General features: G+C 34.9%; 1 protein-coding gene across 1 annotated transcript in view; it reads right to left on the bottom strand.

Annotated features, from left to right (window-relative positions):
* Positions 1–204: 204 nt before the first annotated feature.
* Positions 205–18760, bottom strand: part of KLHL1 (kelch like family member 1) — a 393822-nt gene continuing 375266 nt past the window's right edge. The window contains exons 10-11 of the mRNA XM_045978113.1: positions 7870–8041; positions 205–1320 (exon numbers count right to left, since the gene is read on the bottom strand). Of these exons, the coding sequence (XP_045834069.1) occupies positions 1261–1320; positions 7870–8041 (232 nt within the window). The 3' untranslated portion in view covers positions 205–1260. The remainder of the gene's footprint in view (positions 1321–7869; positions 8042–18760) is intronic.

Genomic DNA, 18760 nt, shown 5'->3' on the forward strand with positions numbered 1-18760 from the left:
AAGACTGCATTCAGTGCCAGTGTAATATTAGGAGGAAATACACATTTTGAGAGATATATATCTCCTTGAATTTTTGGGAACAGTCAAGCAATAAAAATGACCTATCTGTGCAGTACACCTTAGTTTTTTACTCAGATTTGAATTAAAATTTATTGAAGAATGATACAGTGATAAAAGCAAATGTTCTATCATTTATTAATTATATTTAAAATTTACATGAATCTATTCAGGACATTATGAATATTTCCACTTTATGCTTTAAACAGTTACAAACATTTGGCATAAAATAATGTGCATATCAATGTAACAAGTTTGAAGAGTGGGAAATGAGAATCTGAAGTCTGCTTTCCTTCTAACAATGATCATTAACACTCCCAATGAATGGATCATAGATTTCTCTTTCAAAATTCTAACTTTTTTTTTTTTATGAACAAAATTCTAAGGGACTTTAACATGCAGTGGATATATATAACATTCAGAATAACTAGCTTCCATGCTTACACTGAACTCAACATAAGGCAAAAGCCCATAATTGTACTGATTCTTTGGCTCAGTGTGTTCAAAAAGCAAAGCAATGTGGTAAGCCTAATGAAAACAATCCTTTGTGTTTGCCAGCTTCAGATTGCTAATATGGTTGCAATAAAATTCAACCATCCTCTCTGATGAAATGTGCAGCTTTGATTAGCAGAGCAGTTTGTTTTCTGAATGCAAGAGACAGGCATGAATCTGTTTCTCTAATTGTCCTCATAGTTGAGAAAATGAGGAAGAAGCGTGTTTGTTTTAATAAAACATCATTCTGCCTCCTAGAATGACCACATCTGATTAGGAAAATAGTAAACCAATCAGATTCCGTCAGATGAAATATCATGTCTTTGACATCTTTGATATTGCCACAAACTGTAAAACAATTGAAGGAGTTGTAGTCATGAAACTATCCGTCACAAATGGATCTCTCCTTTTAATTGCTCAAGAAAAACAAGCCTTTGGTAACTTTAGTTATTGTATGCTACAATACAAAACAAATTACCAATAACCATTCCTGAACTAACTAATATACGGCCAGACATTTTTCCCATAGCAGTTTGATGTTTATTTCGATTCCTATAATTCTCTTTGATCTTCTACCTCTTTTGACATCAGTAGGTAAATCTACAGAAATCCTTGTTCTTGAAGAATTTTCACCTCAGGAAGTTCTCATTCTTGCCTTCTGATATAAAAATAACCACTCCAGCAAATAAAATCTCTCCAAATAAAAATAAGTCAAGGTTGCTTGATGACTACCACACAGGCACCTGCTCTCCCAATATTCAAAGAAGCCATCTGTTGAAAAAGATGAAACACAATTTAAGACAAATTTTACTGTCATAGGAAAGCATACAGGTGTAATATATTTAAAACATTCATATGTGTGAAAATCATAAATACATGTGCTTATATTTTCCCAATTTAGTCACAAGTAGTAAAATAAAAATGGAAACATTGAAAATGGCTTTTACAAAAGAGCAATAATTTGCATATTGAAGCTATTAAAACTTGCATTCATTTTTGGAATTTTTAATACAAGTAGTAAAGTATTTAATGACCCTTAGTGACACAAAGGTGCTATAGAAAAGTTTCCAACAAAGATTTATTTCTGGGCTTACATGGACACATTTGTCATGACATTTCATCATGGTATCTTGGGGTATATTTTGGATGAAACAGCTATTATACTTATTGAAATCATCTTGAACTTATTTCCCTAGATATTATACTGAATGAAATGTGTTATTCATTCATTCTAAACAGAGCCATACAATGAAGTAACTTCAATATTTGTCATAAATAGACCATAATTGACAATTGCTGTAGTGCTTATTTAAAAAATTCCTCCTTATGATAATCATTGAGATGAGAATTGAGATTTTTTTAGTAATTCGTGAATATGAAATTGGCTAGAAATATATTAAAACAATAATTTTTATAGTTTGTAATGAAAATTTATTCCATGAGGATAAGCCAAGATTTTAATAATTTGAGCATTTTGATATGAATGATTTTTATAACAATTTTCTAAGAATAATTTATGCACCTAAAATATCAGAGCAGGGTAGAAATTACAGGATATTATTCCAAGCTATAAAGAAAGTGAATAAAATGTAAGAAATAAAACAGCCAAGAGCAAAATAACCTCTGGTCACATGCATTATCTTATTAAGAAAAGATATGGTCTCACTCTCTAAATATGAAAATTACCATCATATCTACAGTTTTTCTAAAGATACTCACTGTTAACTGACATCCTTTTGCAGGGTAAAAAAACAAACAAACAGAAACTTCCTATATAATCTGTTTTTACTCATTTGTGTTAAGAATAATTTTTATGGATCACCCTATCACCTTTCTAATCCCATCATGTATTGTTATCTTTGTATGACAGGTATGTGAACAGAATGTCAGGAGACAATATATAAATTAATGAGCCCAAACTGAAGTTTATGTGACTCCAAAATGTACACATTTTTCATCATCTCTCTTTTCATTTCCAATAATTTTTTTTCCATTTTATTTATTTTTTAAGCGTAACAGTATTCATTCTTTTTGCACAACACCCAGTGCTCCATGCAAAACGTGCCCTCCCTATTACCCACCACCTGTTCCCCCAACCTCCCACCCCTGACCCTTCAAAACCCTCAGGTTGTTTTTCAGAGTCCATAGTCTCTTATGGTTCGCCTCCCCTCCCCAATGTCCATAGCCCGCTCCCCCTCTCCCAATCCCACCTCCCCCCAGCAACCCCCAGTTTGTTTTGTGAGATTAAGAGTCATTTATGGTTTGTCTCCCTCCCAATCCCATCTTGTTTCATTTATTCTTCTCCTATCCCCCTACCCCCCCATGTTGCTTCTCCATGTCCTGATATCAGGGAGATCATATGATAGTTGTCGTTCTCCGATTGACTTATTTCACTAAGCATGATACGCTCTAGTTCCATCCACGTCGTCGCAAATGGCAAGATTTCATTTCTTTTGATGGCTGCATTTCCAATAATTTTTAAGTATTGTTTCACATCAGAGTCATTTAAAGATCTACAAAGTATATGCGCTCAATGCCCACCACTATAGAAATGGGAGGAATAGCGGGTAGTTGTATTTTTGAAAACTTTCCCAAATACCCTCTGATGTTCATTCAATACTGAGAAATCCTATACATAGTTTCCAGACAAAGTATAGAATGAATAGCTTTACTTTGTTTCTACATCTACATCTGTATCTCTAAACACGCATGTGTGTGTTTGTAAAAATGAATCTCTGCCCTTTTCCCCCAAAATGTGCTATTCTTTCTGTATTTCTGGTGTCAGGTAATGACACCACTCTCTATTCAGTTGCTCAAGACAGAAACCTGGATACATCCATGACCTTTAGTTTTACCCCATCAACCTTACATCTGAATACTCATCAAGTCCTACAGTCTCTTTCCATCCAACATTATACCGATTCCAGCAGTCTTCAGCCTGGTTCACATTACAATTCTACCTTGAGTGTGAAGGGTTGCAGAGTATGCCACCCCATGATATGCAAATTGGCATATTGATTATTTTAATTCAATGTACTTCATAGATATCTGGTATAGGAGGGCCTCTCTGCCCCTTGGTCCCACTGAAAGCAGGAGATAAATCTGCAGTGTGAAAGGTAACTTCCCTGTACCAGGAGGGTAGAAGTCATTGTTATTACCAGAGATAGAGATTTAGGGCCAAAAAGCTGTATAAATAAATCTTGTTACTACTTCAGCAATTCACTACCACAAGCTCAAATCCTTGGATTGACAGTTTGTCACAAATTTATCATTTTGTCTAAAAGTTATAAAGCTTCCTGCTTTGGCCACTTTTTGACTCTCCTATTTTTATGCGCTTCCCATACATACAAAACTAAAGTTTTCTTCAGTTAATGCGTCTTATATCAGTTTAATTATTAGGCCAACCAAATAACCTAGAAGGGAGAAGGGAAAAGTTTTTCAGCTCCCCTGTGGATTGGTTAAAATATCCTCCTAACGGATTTCTCTGACTCTAATTTTGCTTGTTCCTAATGATTTTTCACATCCCATCAAGTACAATCATTTTAAAATGAAATTCTGATTATTTACTTTCCCTCCTTAAAAGCTTCATTAACTTCCACTCAGCCTTATAGTAAAGTCAAGATTCCATCACATGGCTTCAGGCCGTGCATCACACAGACACTGTTGATGTCTCCAAACTCCTTTCTCACCTCTTTATTTTTTGCATGTTACGCCTTCTTCCTGCAGTTCTTTACAAATTCTCTTTCTTAAACCACTCCCCATATTTTCACCTGGTTAACTATTACCCACCTGTCAGGCCTCATTTTACTTGTCATTCCTTCAGCAAATATTTCTCTACCCAACACACTTAGTTTCGATCATAGTGCTAAGTGTTTCCCTTACCACAGAATTTATCATGTTATTTTGAGCATTTGATATATTCTACATAATCACATTTTATTTATTTATTTATTTATTTAATCTACATAATCACATTTTAAATATTTAAGAGAGCTTTTCCTCTTCTTCCCCTTGTTCTAACTTAATCTTATTTAATACATATTTTATAAAAATCTGCCATGCTGTCCCTCCAAAGTTATACCATCAGCCTTAGAATGACACCTGAAAAATGTTGGCCACAGAACCAACTGGAAAAAAAATAAAACAAACAAACAAACAAAACGGAGAATATAGATATCGCACCAGGCTCCCCTAGAACTTATTCTCAATATCTTCTACGGTAGCCCCTCCTTGAAATGGGACATGTTCCAAGACTCCTAGGGGATCCCTAAAACCATGGATCATACCAAACCCATTATATACTGTTTTTCCCTATACATACATACCCTATTGTAAAGTTTAATTTACAAATCAAGTACCATAAGAGATTAACAATAATAGCTAATAATAAAATAGAATATTTATAACAATATATTGTAATAAAAGTTTTGGGAATGCATTCTATCTTTCTCCAAGTATCTTACTCTTGTGTACTAACCCTTTTCCTTGTGTGATGTGACATGAGAAAATGCTTCCATAATGAGATGAAATGAGATGAACGATGTCAGCATTGTGACATAGCATTAGGCTACCACTGACCTTCTGACAGCACATCAGAAGGAGGGATACCTGCTTCCAGACTATAGTAGACCACTGTCAACTGAAACCATGGAAAGCAAAACTGCCGATAAGAGGATATGACCATATTTATCTCTTGCATGCAAATAAGCATAAACCATGCACAGCAGCGCAAACTGAGTTGCACGAGTAATTCTCAGCTTTATTTAGGAAATATTCACATTTTTTCTTACCCCATGCCAACAACTAGGCTAGTCTACGGGGAGATGATAGTAAATCACACACCACTGCAAGTGGATGCAGCCTGACAGGACTGTGACAATGGACTAAGAAAACACATGGAAGGGTGGTTTTACCCAGACCAGGGGGAATGGAATAAAGGTCTTTTCTTATGTTTTGAAGCAGATATATTTTTTTTAAATAAAATAGAAAAAATAATCCCAGTGTTAAATGTCAAAGGCAAATTTATTTATAAAAATATATACACGCCCATGTACACACGTATACACGTGTTCTCAGTAAAACTAAGACATGAATCTGGCAATTGCTCCCAGATCTGGGAAGTCTTGCAGATATACATTCTTGGATATTTAATATAGTTTATTTATTCTAATGCTCGGTCATTTGGGGATGCTAGTGATAAATAGGATAACCTTTTGGTTTTGTCCGTTTATGGGGTAAATGGAGGGAAAGTGACAGGCATTATCTAGCCATATGGGATTTTTTTCCCTAGGGACCTAGAATCCTGAAAATCTTCAAAGGTATTTTGTGTGGGTCTGCTGATGGACTCTACAAAATATAAATAATGAAAATATAGGGACGTAAAATCATAAAATAATTTAAGAGCTTTAAAATTAATGTTTATTGTACTTAGACAAAGTTGTTATAAAACATTTTAAATACCACCTTATTATTTGAAAGATATTATATGATCCAAAAAAGGACAATAAAATACAAATGAGGGAAAATGTTCTTCAGGAAGTTTTTACCTATTATTACTACATACATTATTTTGATTTCAATTTTAGAAGAGTGATAAGCATAATGGCTCATTATTATATGTAATGGAGACTATATTCTATCATTGATATGCCCATAAACTTCCTTTATTCAATGTTCATTTGTAAAAGGGATACACTTTAAATATGTATCATTGAACTGGCACATTTCATTAGCAAATCAAGAATCATTACTCTATGCCATATTTCTCTGTAAATACAAAGGACCCAGAAAGAGAAGAGGTTAAACATATCTTCTAAAATTTCAGTGTAATGAGTACAATCTTCTTTTATATTTGCTGCTGCTCTTTGGATGATAAACACATCTTCTCTTACAGATAAAGTAAAACACAGAAAATCACATGACTTAGTTCTCCAAATACTTTCCCTTATCTTGTTCATTCTGCCTTCATTTTTCCTTTTAGCCAAATTCATCTATTTACATTGAAATCAGAGAGTTTTTTCTTAGAGAAGGGTAAGATTCATAAGCCAGGCACTTTTGTCAGGACATTAGGAATTTAGTTTTGTACTTCAGAGTAAGCCTATCTCAATATTGTGGTTGAACATACATCATCAAACTGCAGAATCAAGGAACTGCTGTGTCTTTAAAAGTCAATATATTTTAAAAGAAATATACTTCAATTAGTGTTCAAGTTCTAAAGATTAAACTTTAGTCAATTTCTGTGGACCACCCTCCACCCCAATAGCAAATAGAACCCTTCATCCACTGAGGAATATTACGAGATGAGGTTCCTAATCTGCTTCCACTAAATAAGGCTTTGGAATCTCAGTGCACCCACTAATGGAAATTCTTTGTTTGCTGGAATGGTATCTTGCTTTTAGGTTTCTGATAAAGGGGAGGAATAATAGAACTATTCAGACACTTGGAAAAGAAAGAAGGAAAATAGGGAGAAATTGAATGTAGGGACACAAGTCTGAGAATATATCCCTTCCCTCCATGACAAGCAAGGTCACATTAGCTATACAGAATAAGCTGTTTTCCATTATAATTAAGTTGTTACTGCACTTACTTTCCCCCAGCACCCACACATGCAACAAAAATTTTCTAGTTGTGTAACCAGAACGGGAGCTGCCTAATTCTAAGCATGATCCCGAGTCTCTAACTACAGTGTACTATATATCAAGAGATAATAAACACCCCGCTTAAGATCAGCCAAATATGTTACTCCATCTTCCCAGCCAAAGTGATTGTCTGGGGGTGAGCACTTTCTACATGACAGATCATTTAGAGCCCTTTGCTGTTTTGTTTTCTGTTTATGGTTGTGAGGATTACTACTTGGAGATTCCATCAGCTCGACTCCATGGAAAGTTCTCTCTGCGGGAGGTGAAAAGGGGACCTGATAGGACCTAAAGATTGTTAAGCAAATATAGGAGGCAGAAAGTTGATTTCTGTAGCTTTCCATCTTATTCCAGTTATCTCTAAGACCAGATATTCTAAAGTTAGGTTTTTGTGAATCAATATATTCCTCTTTGTTTTCTGTTTGTTTCAGCTAATTAAAATTCAGTTCCTGTCTGTTATTACTTATAATAAAGTGGAAATGCCATCAAGACAGGAATGCCACCTCTTAATATGAATTTTATTAAAGTAGAGAATACATAAAAGTACACATAAATGTGGTTAGTGAACTTTTTACAAAATGAACGTGAAAATGAACTAAATCACTTTGGGTTCAAGGAAATTTAGAAGGAAGTAAATGAAGTAAGTTTTTGTATTTGAAGTAAATTATGCTGGCAACAGTCTTACCTGTGTCCACTCATTTGTTTGTGGATCATAGGATTCCATGGTATTGAGGTATGTCTGCCCATCATAGCCACCAACAGCATATAATCTGTCACCAAGGAGACAGACTCCAACAGCATCTCTGGGCATACTCAAAGGAGCCACCATGGTCCATGTGTCTGTTTTGGGATCATATCTAAAATGTAAGGATAATAGGACATAGCATATTCTAATCACATTCAGCTTTTACTATATGAATAGTACTCTTTCCAAAGCACACCATGAGAAAAAAAAAACTACCTTTTTTTCTAGAAGCTCAGTCATTTGAGCACATGTTTAAGAGTTAATATCCACAATGTCTGGCTTTCTAAATTTTAAGGTATTTTAAACATATACCTAGACTCTTAGGTGGATGCCCAGATACTTAACAAGAATAAACATGATTTCTTTCCACAAGGAAGACTGATATGTAAATAACCATTTTCCACTGCAGGATGAGGTTTTGTAAAGCAAATATAAGCTAAGTGCTATGATAATGAAACACAAGTAATGGTTAAAAATCTGAGAGGAGGGGCACCTGGGTGGCTAAATGGGTTAAAGCCTCTGCCTTTGGCTCAGGTCATGATCCCAGAGTCCAGCCCCACATCATCTGGTTCTCTGCTCAGCAGGGAGCCTGCTTCCTCCTCTCTCTGCCTGCCTCTCTGCCTATTTGTGATCTCTGTCTGTCAAATAAATAAATAAAATCTTTTAAAAAAAAATCTGAGAGGATTATGGAATTCTCCACAATTGAAGTCCCCTTTAAATCAGGTCTAAAGGTGTAGCTAAATTTGCTAAGAAAGAAAAGGAGATGTTCATGCAAAAAAACCCTGATGTGTTGATAAGAATGCATGGCCAGTTTGAGGGAAGCAGGCGTGCAGGGTAGCTAAATTCAGGGATCAAAGAAGGAGCAGAGTGCCTGAAAGGGTGGTTTCTGACAGCTTATGGTTCATGTGATAGGTAAGAAGGTGCTTTGTGTTCTAATAGAAAAACTTGGGAAAAATAATTGCAATGTGAACAGAACTGTGCTTTAATGGCATTATTTGGGATTCACTGTAAGGGAGAGATTGGTGTATCAAGAGATTGAAGCAGGGGGCCAAAATTATTATTACTGAATTTAAACCAAAAATAATTTAATTTCCAGAAAGTCTGACTACCGTGCCTTACATACGGATATTTTGTATTTTGAGTGGCAAAAACCTGAAAAATACTTTCGTGAATGTACTTTACTTCAGCTAAGAATGAATGATTAAACCAATTCTTTGCCTTTAACCTGCACCTTCAAGGTCAGATACAGAAATGAAAAAGCTAGTAAGAGCCCAGCAGAGTAAATATAAAAGAAGACTGGGTGAAAGTTAGTTTGTTTTTTGCTTTTTTTTTTAACAGACACAATAAATATTTTTTAGTTTGTTTTTCTACTCCAATCTTCTGTTTCACCAATTGAAACTTTCAAACCACAGACTCCTAAAACAAAGAAACAAACACGAACAAGCAGAAAACAAAACAAAAGCCACCACATGTTTATAGAAAATAAAGAAGGTTGTTACAAAAGAAATGGCCAGGGAGGACCCCAAGGATCAGAAATGTATATTTCTCTATAGTCACATTATCCAAGGTGTTACATGCATTACACAGCACCGTAGGAGAGGTTGTGACAGCCAAGATAATCTATGTGAAATGAGAAATTGGTTGAATGCCTGTAAAACCAGGGCTACCATGAACCATATGCTGTCTAGCAATTAAAAATGTAATTTTAGGGGCGCCTGGGTGGCTCAGTGTGTTAAGCCGCTGCCTTCAGCTCAGGTCATGATCTCAGGGCCCTGGGATCGAGTCCTGGTTCGGGCTCTCTGCTCAGCAGGGAGCCTGCTTCCCTCTCTCTCTTTCTGCCTGCCTCTCTGCCTACTTGTGATCTCTCCCTGTCAAATAAATAAAATCTTTAAAAAAAATGTAATTTTACATACTATAGTTAATAAATGTAAAACATCTCGAACATAGGCACATATAGACACACACAAACACAGTCTATGCCATCAAAACTTTTATTTAAACTTACCATGAAGAAAAGACAACTTACCATGAACATTTTGAAATATAAAAGATTTTTTAAAATAAGGACAAAGGAAAGAAGAGGAGGAGGTAGAAGCGGCGTCAGAAGAGGAGGAGAAGGAAAGAAGACACCTCAAGGAATCAAACAGGAGAATCCAGAGAGTGTAATGTTTTATAGGATAACTGACTGAATTCTCCAACAACTCAGTAGTGAAACAAACAAGCAAAACCCCCCAGTAATAATGAATAGATAATTAGCAAGAAGTCGTTATTCTAAATGGATTGTGATTAAACAGAACAAAAAAGTAAGTGGATCTTATTTGGATCCCAATTCAAATAGACCAACCATTAAAGGATGTTTGAAAATTTTAATATACCCTGGGCATTAGTTTTTCAAAAGGAATTACTGAAGTTCTTATTAGTTCTGATTATTGTTAGGTTAATGAAAGAAGAAAACAAAAAAAGCCCTGATCATTTTTGGTTGGTTGTTTCTGGGATGAAATCAGAAATATTTTAAGCTAAAATGATACGTTTCAGAATTTCTTTGAAATACTTCAAAAAAAAAAAAAGAGAGAGAGAGAGAAGGGAAATGGGTAAAACAAGAATGACACACTGGTGATCCTAGTTGAAGCTGAGTAACAAGTACAGGGAAGTTTATTCTGTTGTTTACTTTTTTGTTTGTCAGAAAAGACAGTAAAAATAACTTTAAAAGTAAGAATGTATAGTGCACTTTAATTTCAGTGAAAAGCAAACGTTCTTTACACTTCATTCATTCTTCAGTTAAATCCAGGCTGGCTTTTGTCACAATAACTTCACTTACATAGCTTTTTCTGAAGTCATATTTTATCCTGCATTTAATTGCTATCCAGTTCTACAGAGTTTTTTCAGCTATTGTCTGCAAAGCCGACTTTATCACTTTGCAGAAAGGTGGAAGAACTGAGAAAATAGCCAACACTAGTGCATGAAGCAATAATAAATGAATTTCTGAAGATATGAAATTTCAAGTGAGACTCAAATATAGAACAATTCTCAAATTCTCATATTCCAGGGGAAAATAAGAAAACACTAGTATGTTCTATATTTAGGTGCACATTTAGAAATAATATCTTACATTTAGAAATAAACACCTCTTTTTTATACATATTTTAACAAAATTCCTGAAGAGAACTTTAAAAATTTAATGCATTCTGGAAAATCCAGATCTTTGAATTAGATGTGACTGTCTTCAAATCTAAATAACATGTGTTTTCCTTATAATAACAAACTTTTAATTCATATCTGGAAATGGTGAAAATTTAAATTTAAATTTGTATGTTGCAATCCAAAATATGAAACCAAAACCAAAACAATCTACCTCATCCCGACCCATACACACACTCTCTCCTACACACTGAGGAAATAATTACAAAAAATGTAAAGCTACCTACTAGTGGTTTTCCTTGTTTTCACATTAATGACTCTAAATTGATTTTTCTATATTCAGAACTCAATGGATTCACCTTTCAGTCTGGAGATATACAAAGTTGTTATCCGCATAAATGAAATTAACAGCTTTTTTTTTTTTTTTTAACCTAGGGAGAAGATCCACAGATGTATAACCATTTCCCAAACAATTAACAGTGAACTCTGTCATTTGTCAGTTAACATTTTTGATGAAACTTGGTCCTAAACATTATTTTTTTCTCTGGTTCTTTATTTATTTAAAAGAACAAGGCAGTGGGGGCAGTGGGGGAAGTAGAGTAGCCGTCTTTTTGTATCTTTTTGTATTTAGATTGATTCCCCGACATCTCACCTTGGCCTTCCTGGGCAGAGTGTGAGCTGTGTATCAAGGACTCTATTAAGGTTTATAGCCCTTAGGCAAGAGAACCACCAATATGTAGGGGCTAAAATTGGCTGTAAAATGGAAACTTCTGAAGGCATATGAGAGTCACAGAATAAAACTTAGTGTCTCATTGAAAGTCCCATTGAAGTTCCATTTTTGAGATACCATTAATGTCTTAAGCCTTTTTTCCCATTATGTAAGGATAAATATTGATCTTAAAATATTTGAAGGGAAGCAGTTTTTAAGTATGCAGGCATTACTTTGGGAACAAATAGAATTCATACTCGTTTTCCTAAATTTGTACTGGCAATATTCAGCCAGAAAGCAAATTGAACAACATAGAAGTGATTTGTAGCCAGGTTTGTTGGCCTGTAAAATAAAATAAAGAAAATAAAACAAACAAACAAAAAAATTACAGAGAAATAAGATGAGATCCATGCTGTGAAAATGGATAAACATCTCTGAAAGAATGGCTTTTAGAGTTCTAGTAAATATATTATACAGTCTATGTTTGAATTTTCATAAATTATTTGAATTAAGCAGTTAAGAGTAACAGTAATGCTGGTCAGAAATAAATTTTGTTTTTCTGTAAAGAAAACCAATATATATCTATCGGGTCTCCTGAGATTATCAAAACAGATATGCCTTGACTTCAGGACTGCTTACATGATGGGAATGGAAAATAAATTAATTCTAATAAAATGAATTTTAAAAAACTTCAGAATAACTGTAAAACTATTCCTATAAACATCATTGTTCAGATATTTTCATATATGCGTATCTAATGGGTATTTAGGAATTGAATTTCTGGGTCAAAGAGAATACATATTTTGAAATGCAGTAGATACTACATATTGGTGTTACAGAATTTGGTCCAGTTTACACTCCTGCCATGAGTGTAGTAAGAGTTTCAGTTGCTCTACATCTTCTCCAACATTTGGTATTAACTATTCTCATTTTAGTCTTTCTAATAGGTCCTGGTATGACATTGTGATTTTAATTTTCATTTCTCTGATGCCTAATAACATCAAGCATTTTCTCCAATAGTCATCTTTTCAAGAGTTCTTGCTCAAATCTTCTGCCAAGATGTATTAAATTTATGTATTAGAAACAAAGCTTCGGGCGCCTGGGTGGCTCAGTGGTTTAAGCTGCTGCCTTCGGCTCAGGTCATGATCTCGGGATCCTGGGATCGAGTCCCGCATCGGGCTCTCTGCTTGGCAGGGAGCCTGCTTCCTTCTCACTCTCTCTGCCTACTTGTGATTTCTCTCTGTCAAATAAATAAATAAAATCTTTAAAAAAAAAAAAAAGAAAAAAAAGAAACAAAGCTTCTGTTGGTTAAATACTTGGCAAATATTTTTCCCACTCTCTGGCATAAGTTTTTACTCTTCATGCTATCTTTTGGGAAAGATTATTTATTTATTTATTTATTATTTTTTTTTGAAGGCATTTCTTTTTTTTAAATTTATTTATTTTTTCAGCGTAACAGTATTCATTGTTCTTGCACAACACCCAGTGTTCCATGCAATACGTGCCCTCCCCATTACCCACCACCTGGTTCCCCCAACCTCCCACCCCTGCCCCTTCAAAACCCTCAGGTTGTTTTTAAATTTTTTTTTGTAATTTTATTTTATTTTTTTCAGTGTTCCAAGATTCATTGTTTATGCACCATACCCTGTGCTCTATGCAATGCGCACTCTCCTTAATACCCACCACCAGGCTCACCCAATCCCCCCCCAAAAAAAACCCTCAGTTTGTTTCTCAGACTCCACATTCTCTCATGGTTTGTCTCCCCCTCCAATTTCCCCCAACTCACTTCTCCTCTCCATCTCCCAACATCCTCCATTATTCCTTATCCTCAACAAGTAAGTGAAACCATACGATAATTGACTTTCTCTGCTTGACTTATTTCACTTAGCATAATCTCCTCCAGTCCCGTCCATGTTGATACAAAAGTTGGGTATTCATCCTTTCTGATGGAGGCATAATGCTCCATTGTATATATGGACCATATCTTCTTTATACATTTGTCCATTGAAGGGCATCTTGGTTCTTTCCACGTTTGGTGACTGTGGCCATTGCTTCTATGAACATTGGGGTACAGATGGCCCTTCTTTTCACTACATCTGTATCTTTGGGGTAAATACCCCAGTAGTGCAATTGCAGGATCATAGGGAAGCTCTATTTTTAATTTCTTAAGGAATCTCCACACTGTTTCCCAAAATGGTTCCACCAAATTACATTCCCACCAATAGTGTAAGAGGGTTCCCCTTTTTTCACATCCTTTCCAACACTAGTTGTTTACTGTCTTGTTGATTTTATCCCTTCTAACTGGTGTAAGGTGGTATCTCAATGTGGTTTTGATTTGAATCTCCCTGATAGCTAATGGTGATGAACATTTTTTCATGTGTCTATTAGCCATTTATATATCTTCTTTGGAGAAGTGTCTGTTTATGTCTTCTGCCTATTTTTTTTTTTAAAGATTTTATTTATTTATTTGACAGAGAGAGAGATCACAAGTAGGCAGAGAGGCAGGCAGAGAGAGAGGAGGAAGCAGGCTCCCTGCAGAGCGGAGAGCCCGATGCGGGGCTCGATCCCAGGACCCTGAGATCATGACCCGAGCCGAAGGCAGCGGCTTAATCCACTGAACCACCCAGGCACCCCATCTTCTGCCTATTTTTTGACATGACTTTCTGTTTTGTGTGTGTTGAATTTGAGGGGTTCTTTATAGATCTTGGATATCAGCTCTTTGTAGTGTCATTTGCAAGTATCTTATTCTATTCCATGGGTTGTCTCCTTTGTTGACTGTTTCCTTTGCTGTGCAGAAGCTTTTGATCTTGATTAAGTCCGGAAAGTTCAATTTAGCTTTTGTTTCCTTTGCCTTTGGAGACATATTTTGAAAGAAGTTGTTGTGGCTGATGTCAAATAGGTTACTGCCTATGTTCTCCTCCAGGATTTTGATAGATTCCTGCCTCACGTTGAAGTCTTTTATCCATTTCAAGTTTATCTTTGTGTATGGTGTAAGAGAATGGTCGAGTTTCATCCTTCTACACATAGCTGTCCAATTTTCCCAGCACCATTAATTGAAGAGACTGTCTTTTTTCCACTGGGTATTTTTTCCTGCTCTGTCGAAGATTAGTTGACCACAGAGTTGCAGGTCCATATCTGGGCTCTCTACTCTGTTCCAGTGGTGTATGTGTCTGTTTTTGTGCCAGTACCATGCTGTCTTGGTGATCACAGATTTGTAATAAAGCTTGAAATCAGGCAATGTGATGCCCCCAGTTTTGTTTTTCTTTTTCAACATTTCCTTAGCAACTTGGGGTCTCTTCTGGTTCCATACAAATTTTACGATTGTTTGTTCTGGCCCTTTGAAAAATGCTGTTGGAATATTTATTTATTTTTATTTTATTTATTTAATTATTTTTTTTTTTTTAAAGGCCATCTCCCCTAAACTTCTGGGTTTGTTTGTGTTTTTTTTTTTTGTTTGTTTGTTTGTTTTAAGATTTTATTTATTCATTTGACAGAGGGAGAGAGATCACAAGTAGGCAGAGAGGCAGGCAGAGAGAGAGGGGGAAGCAGACTCCCTGCTGAGCAGAGAGCCTGATGCAGGGCTCAACCCCAGGACCCTGGAATCATGACCTGAGCCAGAGGCAGAGGTTTTAACCCTCTGAGCCACCCAAGCACCCTGGAATATTTATTTCTTTTTAAAGTACTCTCTACACACAACATGGGGCTCAAACTCACAACCTTGAGACAAGAGTTGCATGCTCTGCTAACTGAGCCAGCCAGGCACCCCTGAGGAAAGGCATTTTAACAGTAATATTTCTCTATCTGGATGACTCTTTCCAGATCCAGTTTAAGTAATCTTTCACATTCTTATAATTGTGAAGATAGCCCCCTCTTTTATTCTAAAAGCTTTGTTTCATATTTACCTCTAAGATTCATCTTGAATTGATTTTTAGTGTGATATGAGAGAAGAGCTAAAACTAATTTTTTTCCATATGAAATATGATTTTTTGCCTTTACCATAAATCAAGATTCCTTGTATGTGTGATCCTATTTCTGAAACCAGATCTGTTTTGTCTACTTGTTGATACTAGGCCAATGCCATAGTGCCTTAAAGCAACTTTACAATTGGTTGTAATATCTACTACTTCTTCAAAGTTTTCTTGGGATTTGGGGCCCTTTTCATTTTTATTTAAATTACAGGATCAACTTTTCAACTTTACATCCACAATCCCCACTGAACAAAAATTTTTTCTTCAAAGATTTTATTTAAGAGTGAGAGAGAGAGTGAGAGAGAGCATGAGAAGGGAGAAGATCAAAGGAAGAAGTAGACTCCCGGTGGAGCTGGGAGCCCAATGCCAGACTTGATCCTGGGACTGCGGGGTCATGAGCTGAGCAGAAGGCAGTTACTTAACCAACTGAGCCACCAGGTGCCCACTGGACAAGAATTTACAATTCAGTAGGGATTGCAGCAAATCCATAAATCACTTTAGAGTACAATTCATGTTTTTATAATGTTTAGTCTTCTCTTCCATGAACATGGCATTCCCATCCATTTACTTAAGACTTTTTCAAACTTTTCTCAAAGTTTTATTTTCTATTTAGAGGTAGTACATATATTTCGTGAGATTGATTGCCAGGTATTTTTTTTTTTTTTTTTTTTACTTTTTGATGACAACTTTTATACATTTTGTTATTATTGCTTGAATGTAGAAATATAATTAATTTCATATATTGATTGACTATATATAGCAACCTTATTAATTCACTTTTTAAATCAAATAGTTTCTAATTACACTGTGGTTAGATTATCATTGGATATTTATCATGTAACCTTGAATACTGACAGTTTTATTTATTCCTTTCTAATTATGAGTTTTATTTCCCTTTATTGCTTTATCACTGGGTAGTTATTCTTTTAAAATGTTGAGTAAAAGTGGCATTAGCAGTCACTTTTTTCTCTAGTGAAAATCTCAAAACAATAGGTTTCAATATTTGACTATCTTTCTTTTAATTTCTCTTCCAAGTTTAGTGAGGGTTTTTTATTATAGTGGGTGTTGGATTTTATCATCTTTGCATTTATTTAAATGTTTATTTATTTTATGACTATATTGAGTTACACTGATTAATTGTTCTATCCTAAACCAAACTTGTATTTCTGGAATAAACACAAAGTGGTTGAGATACTTTATCATTTTCATTTATATCTGGGTTTGATTTGCTAATATTTCTTTTGGATATTTGTATCTATGCTCATAAGTTTAACTACCTCTTTTGTTTCTCTTGTTTTTTTCTCCTGAATAATATATATATATATATATATATATATATATATATATATATATATGGTTTTATTTTCTATAAGTTTGTTCATTTCATCTAAAAATTCAAACAATACTCAAACATTCTCTTTTTATTGTTACATGATAGTGATGTCCACTTATATTTCGGATTTTTTTTTCTTTTTCCTTTAGATAGGTAATTTTTCTCTTTTTCCTTGACAATCTGGCAACTAGCTTATAAATTTTATTGCATTATATTTAGAGAAACAAATTAGACTTCTTTTTAATCCTATTTCATGTTTGTCTTATATTTAATTAATATACTTCTATCATTATTTCACTTCTGTTTTGGTAAGTTTTTTGGTATAGTTTTTTTAACTTGAGGTTGAAACTTAAATCTTAGTTTTTTAGCTCTTTTAAGTTGTTAAGTGCCTGTACTTAAGTCTATAAATTTCTCTTTAAGAATTTCTTTAGAAATGCTGAAACTTCATACTCTATGTTACATGTCATGGAATGGCTTGGTGACCTTTGATACGTATAGTAGTCTCTTAATCTGAGCTTTTCCAGTAACTCAGTCTTGTGTAATTGCATGGTTCCTTAACAGTTTGCATTGTGCAGTATAAACAAAGTTTAAAGATGTTCATTCCTACCAAGATCTTGAAAAGAATGTAGGAACATTGGGAGACATCTTTTAGTGACAGTATGAATCTGTATCTTTTTTTTTTTCCTATAGACTTGCAATGAGACTGGAAACACCAAGTTTAGTGTGAGCATTTGGAAAAACCTTTAGTAAAAGGCATATTATTTTTAGAAAGGAATTTCTTTAGCTACATCCCACAAAATTTGATATGTATTTTCATTTCATTCAGTTCAAATTATTTTCTGATTTGAATCACATCTTGTTTCAAAGTATATTACCTAAATTTCAAACAGTTGGACATGGGGCACCTGGCTGGCTCACTTGGTAGAGTAAGAAACTCTTGATCTTGGGGTGGTGAGTCCAAGCCCCACATTGGGCATAGAGCTTAACTTAAAACAAAACCACAAAACAAACAGCTGAGCATGTAAAAATTTATCTTTTCTGTTATTTATTTCCAGTTTAATTCCATATTGTTCAGAGAACATGCCCTATGAGATTTCAAGCTTTTGAAAATTTTTGAGGTTTATTTTATGACCCAGAACACAGTAAATTTTGCTAAATATTTCATGTCTTACTACAAATATTACTTATAAAGATAATCACTACATCACCACAATTATTTAGATATTTTTCAGAAATAAACTAGAACATGGAGAGAAAATTATCTCCATTTGAAACAATCTAATTCTGGGAATTCTTATAGAAGCTAGTCGGTTTACTAAAACATACATAGAAGGAAATCAATCATTTTCCTAATAACTTCCTTCATCCATGGGCTCAGTTTTTGCCCCACCACAGATCTGCATGACTTATCTGCTTCTAGGGGCCTAACCAGAGAGGCCCTAGAAATTATTTAATCTTTACTGTGATGTGTAGGCGCTGGTGGCTTTTGGTGCTTCTGTTTTCCACCTACTAAGGGTCCCACAATGGTAGTGCCTTTTAGCAAAGGGAGATGGGTGCAGTGCACACCTACTGGACTGGTTCCCCTAAAGGCAGAGAAAGGAGTCAGCTTACATGACCTCAGTGACTGCCCCAAAGAAAAGAGTAGAAGGAGATGAGCATTTTATAGTATTTGCCAAGTGATTT

The sequence above is a fragment of the Meles meles genome, chromosome 14, assembly GCF_922984935.1.
Source record: "Meles meles chromosome 14, mMelMel3.1 paternal haplotype, whole genome shotgun sequence".
NCBI classification, from domain to species: Eukaryota; Metazoa; Chordata; class Mammalia; order Carnivora; family Mustelidae; genus Meles; species Meles meles.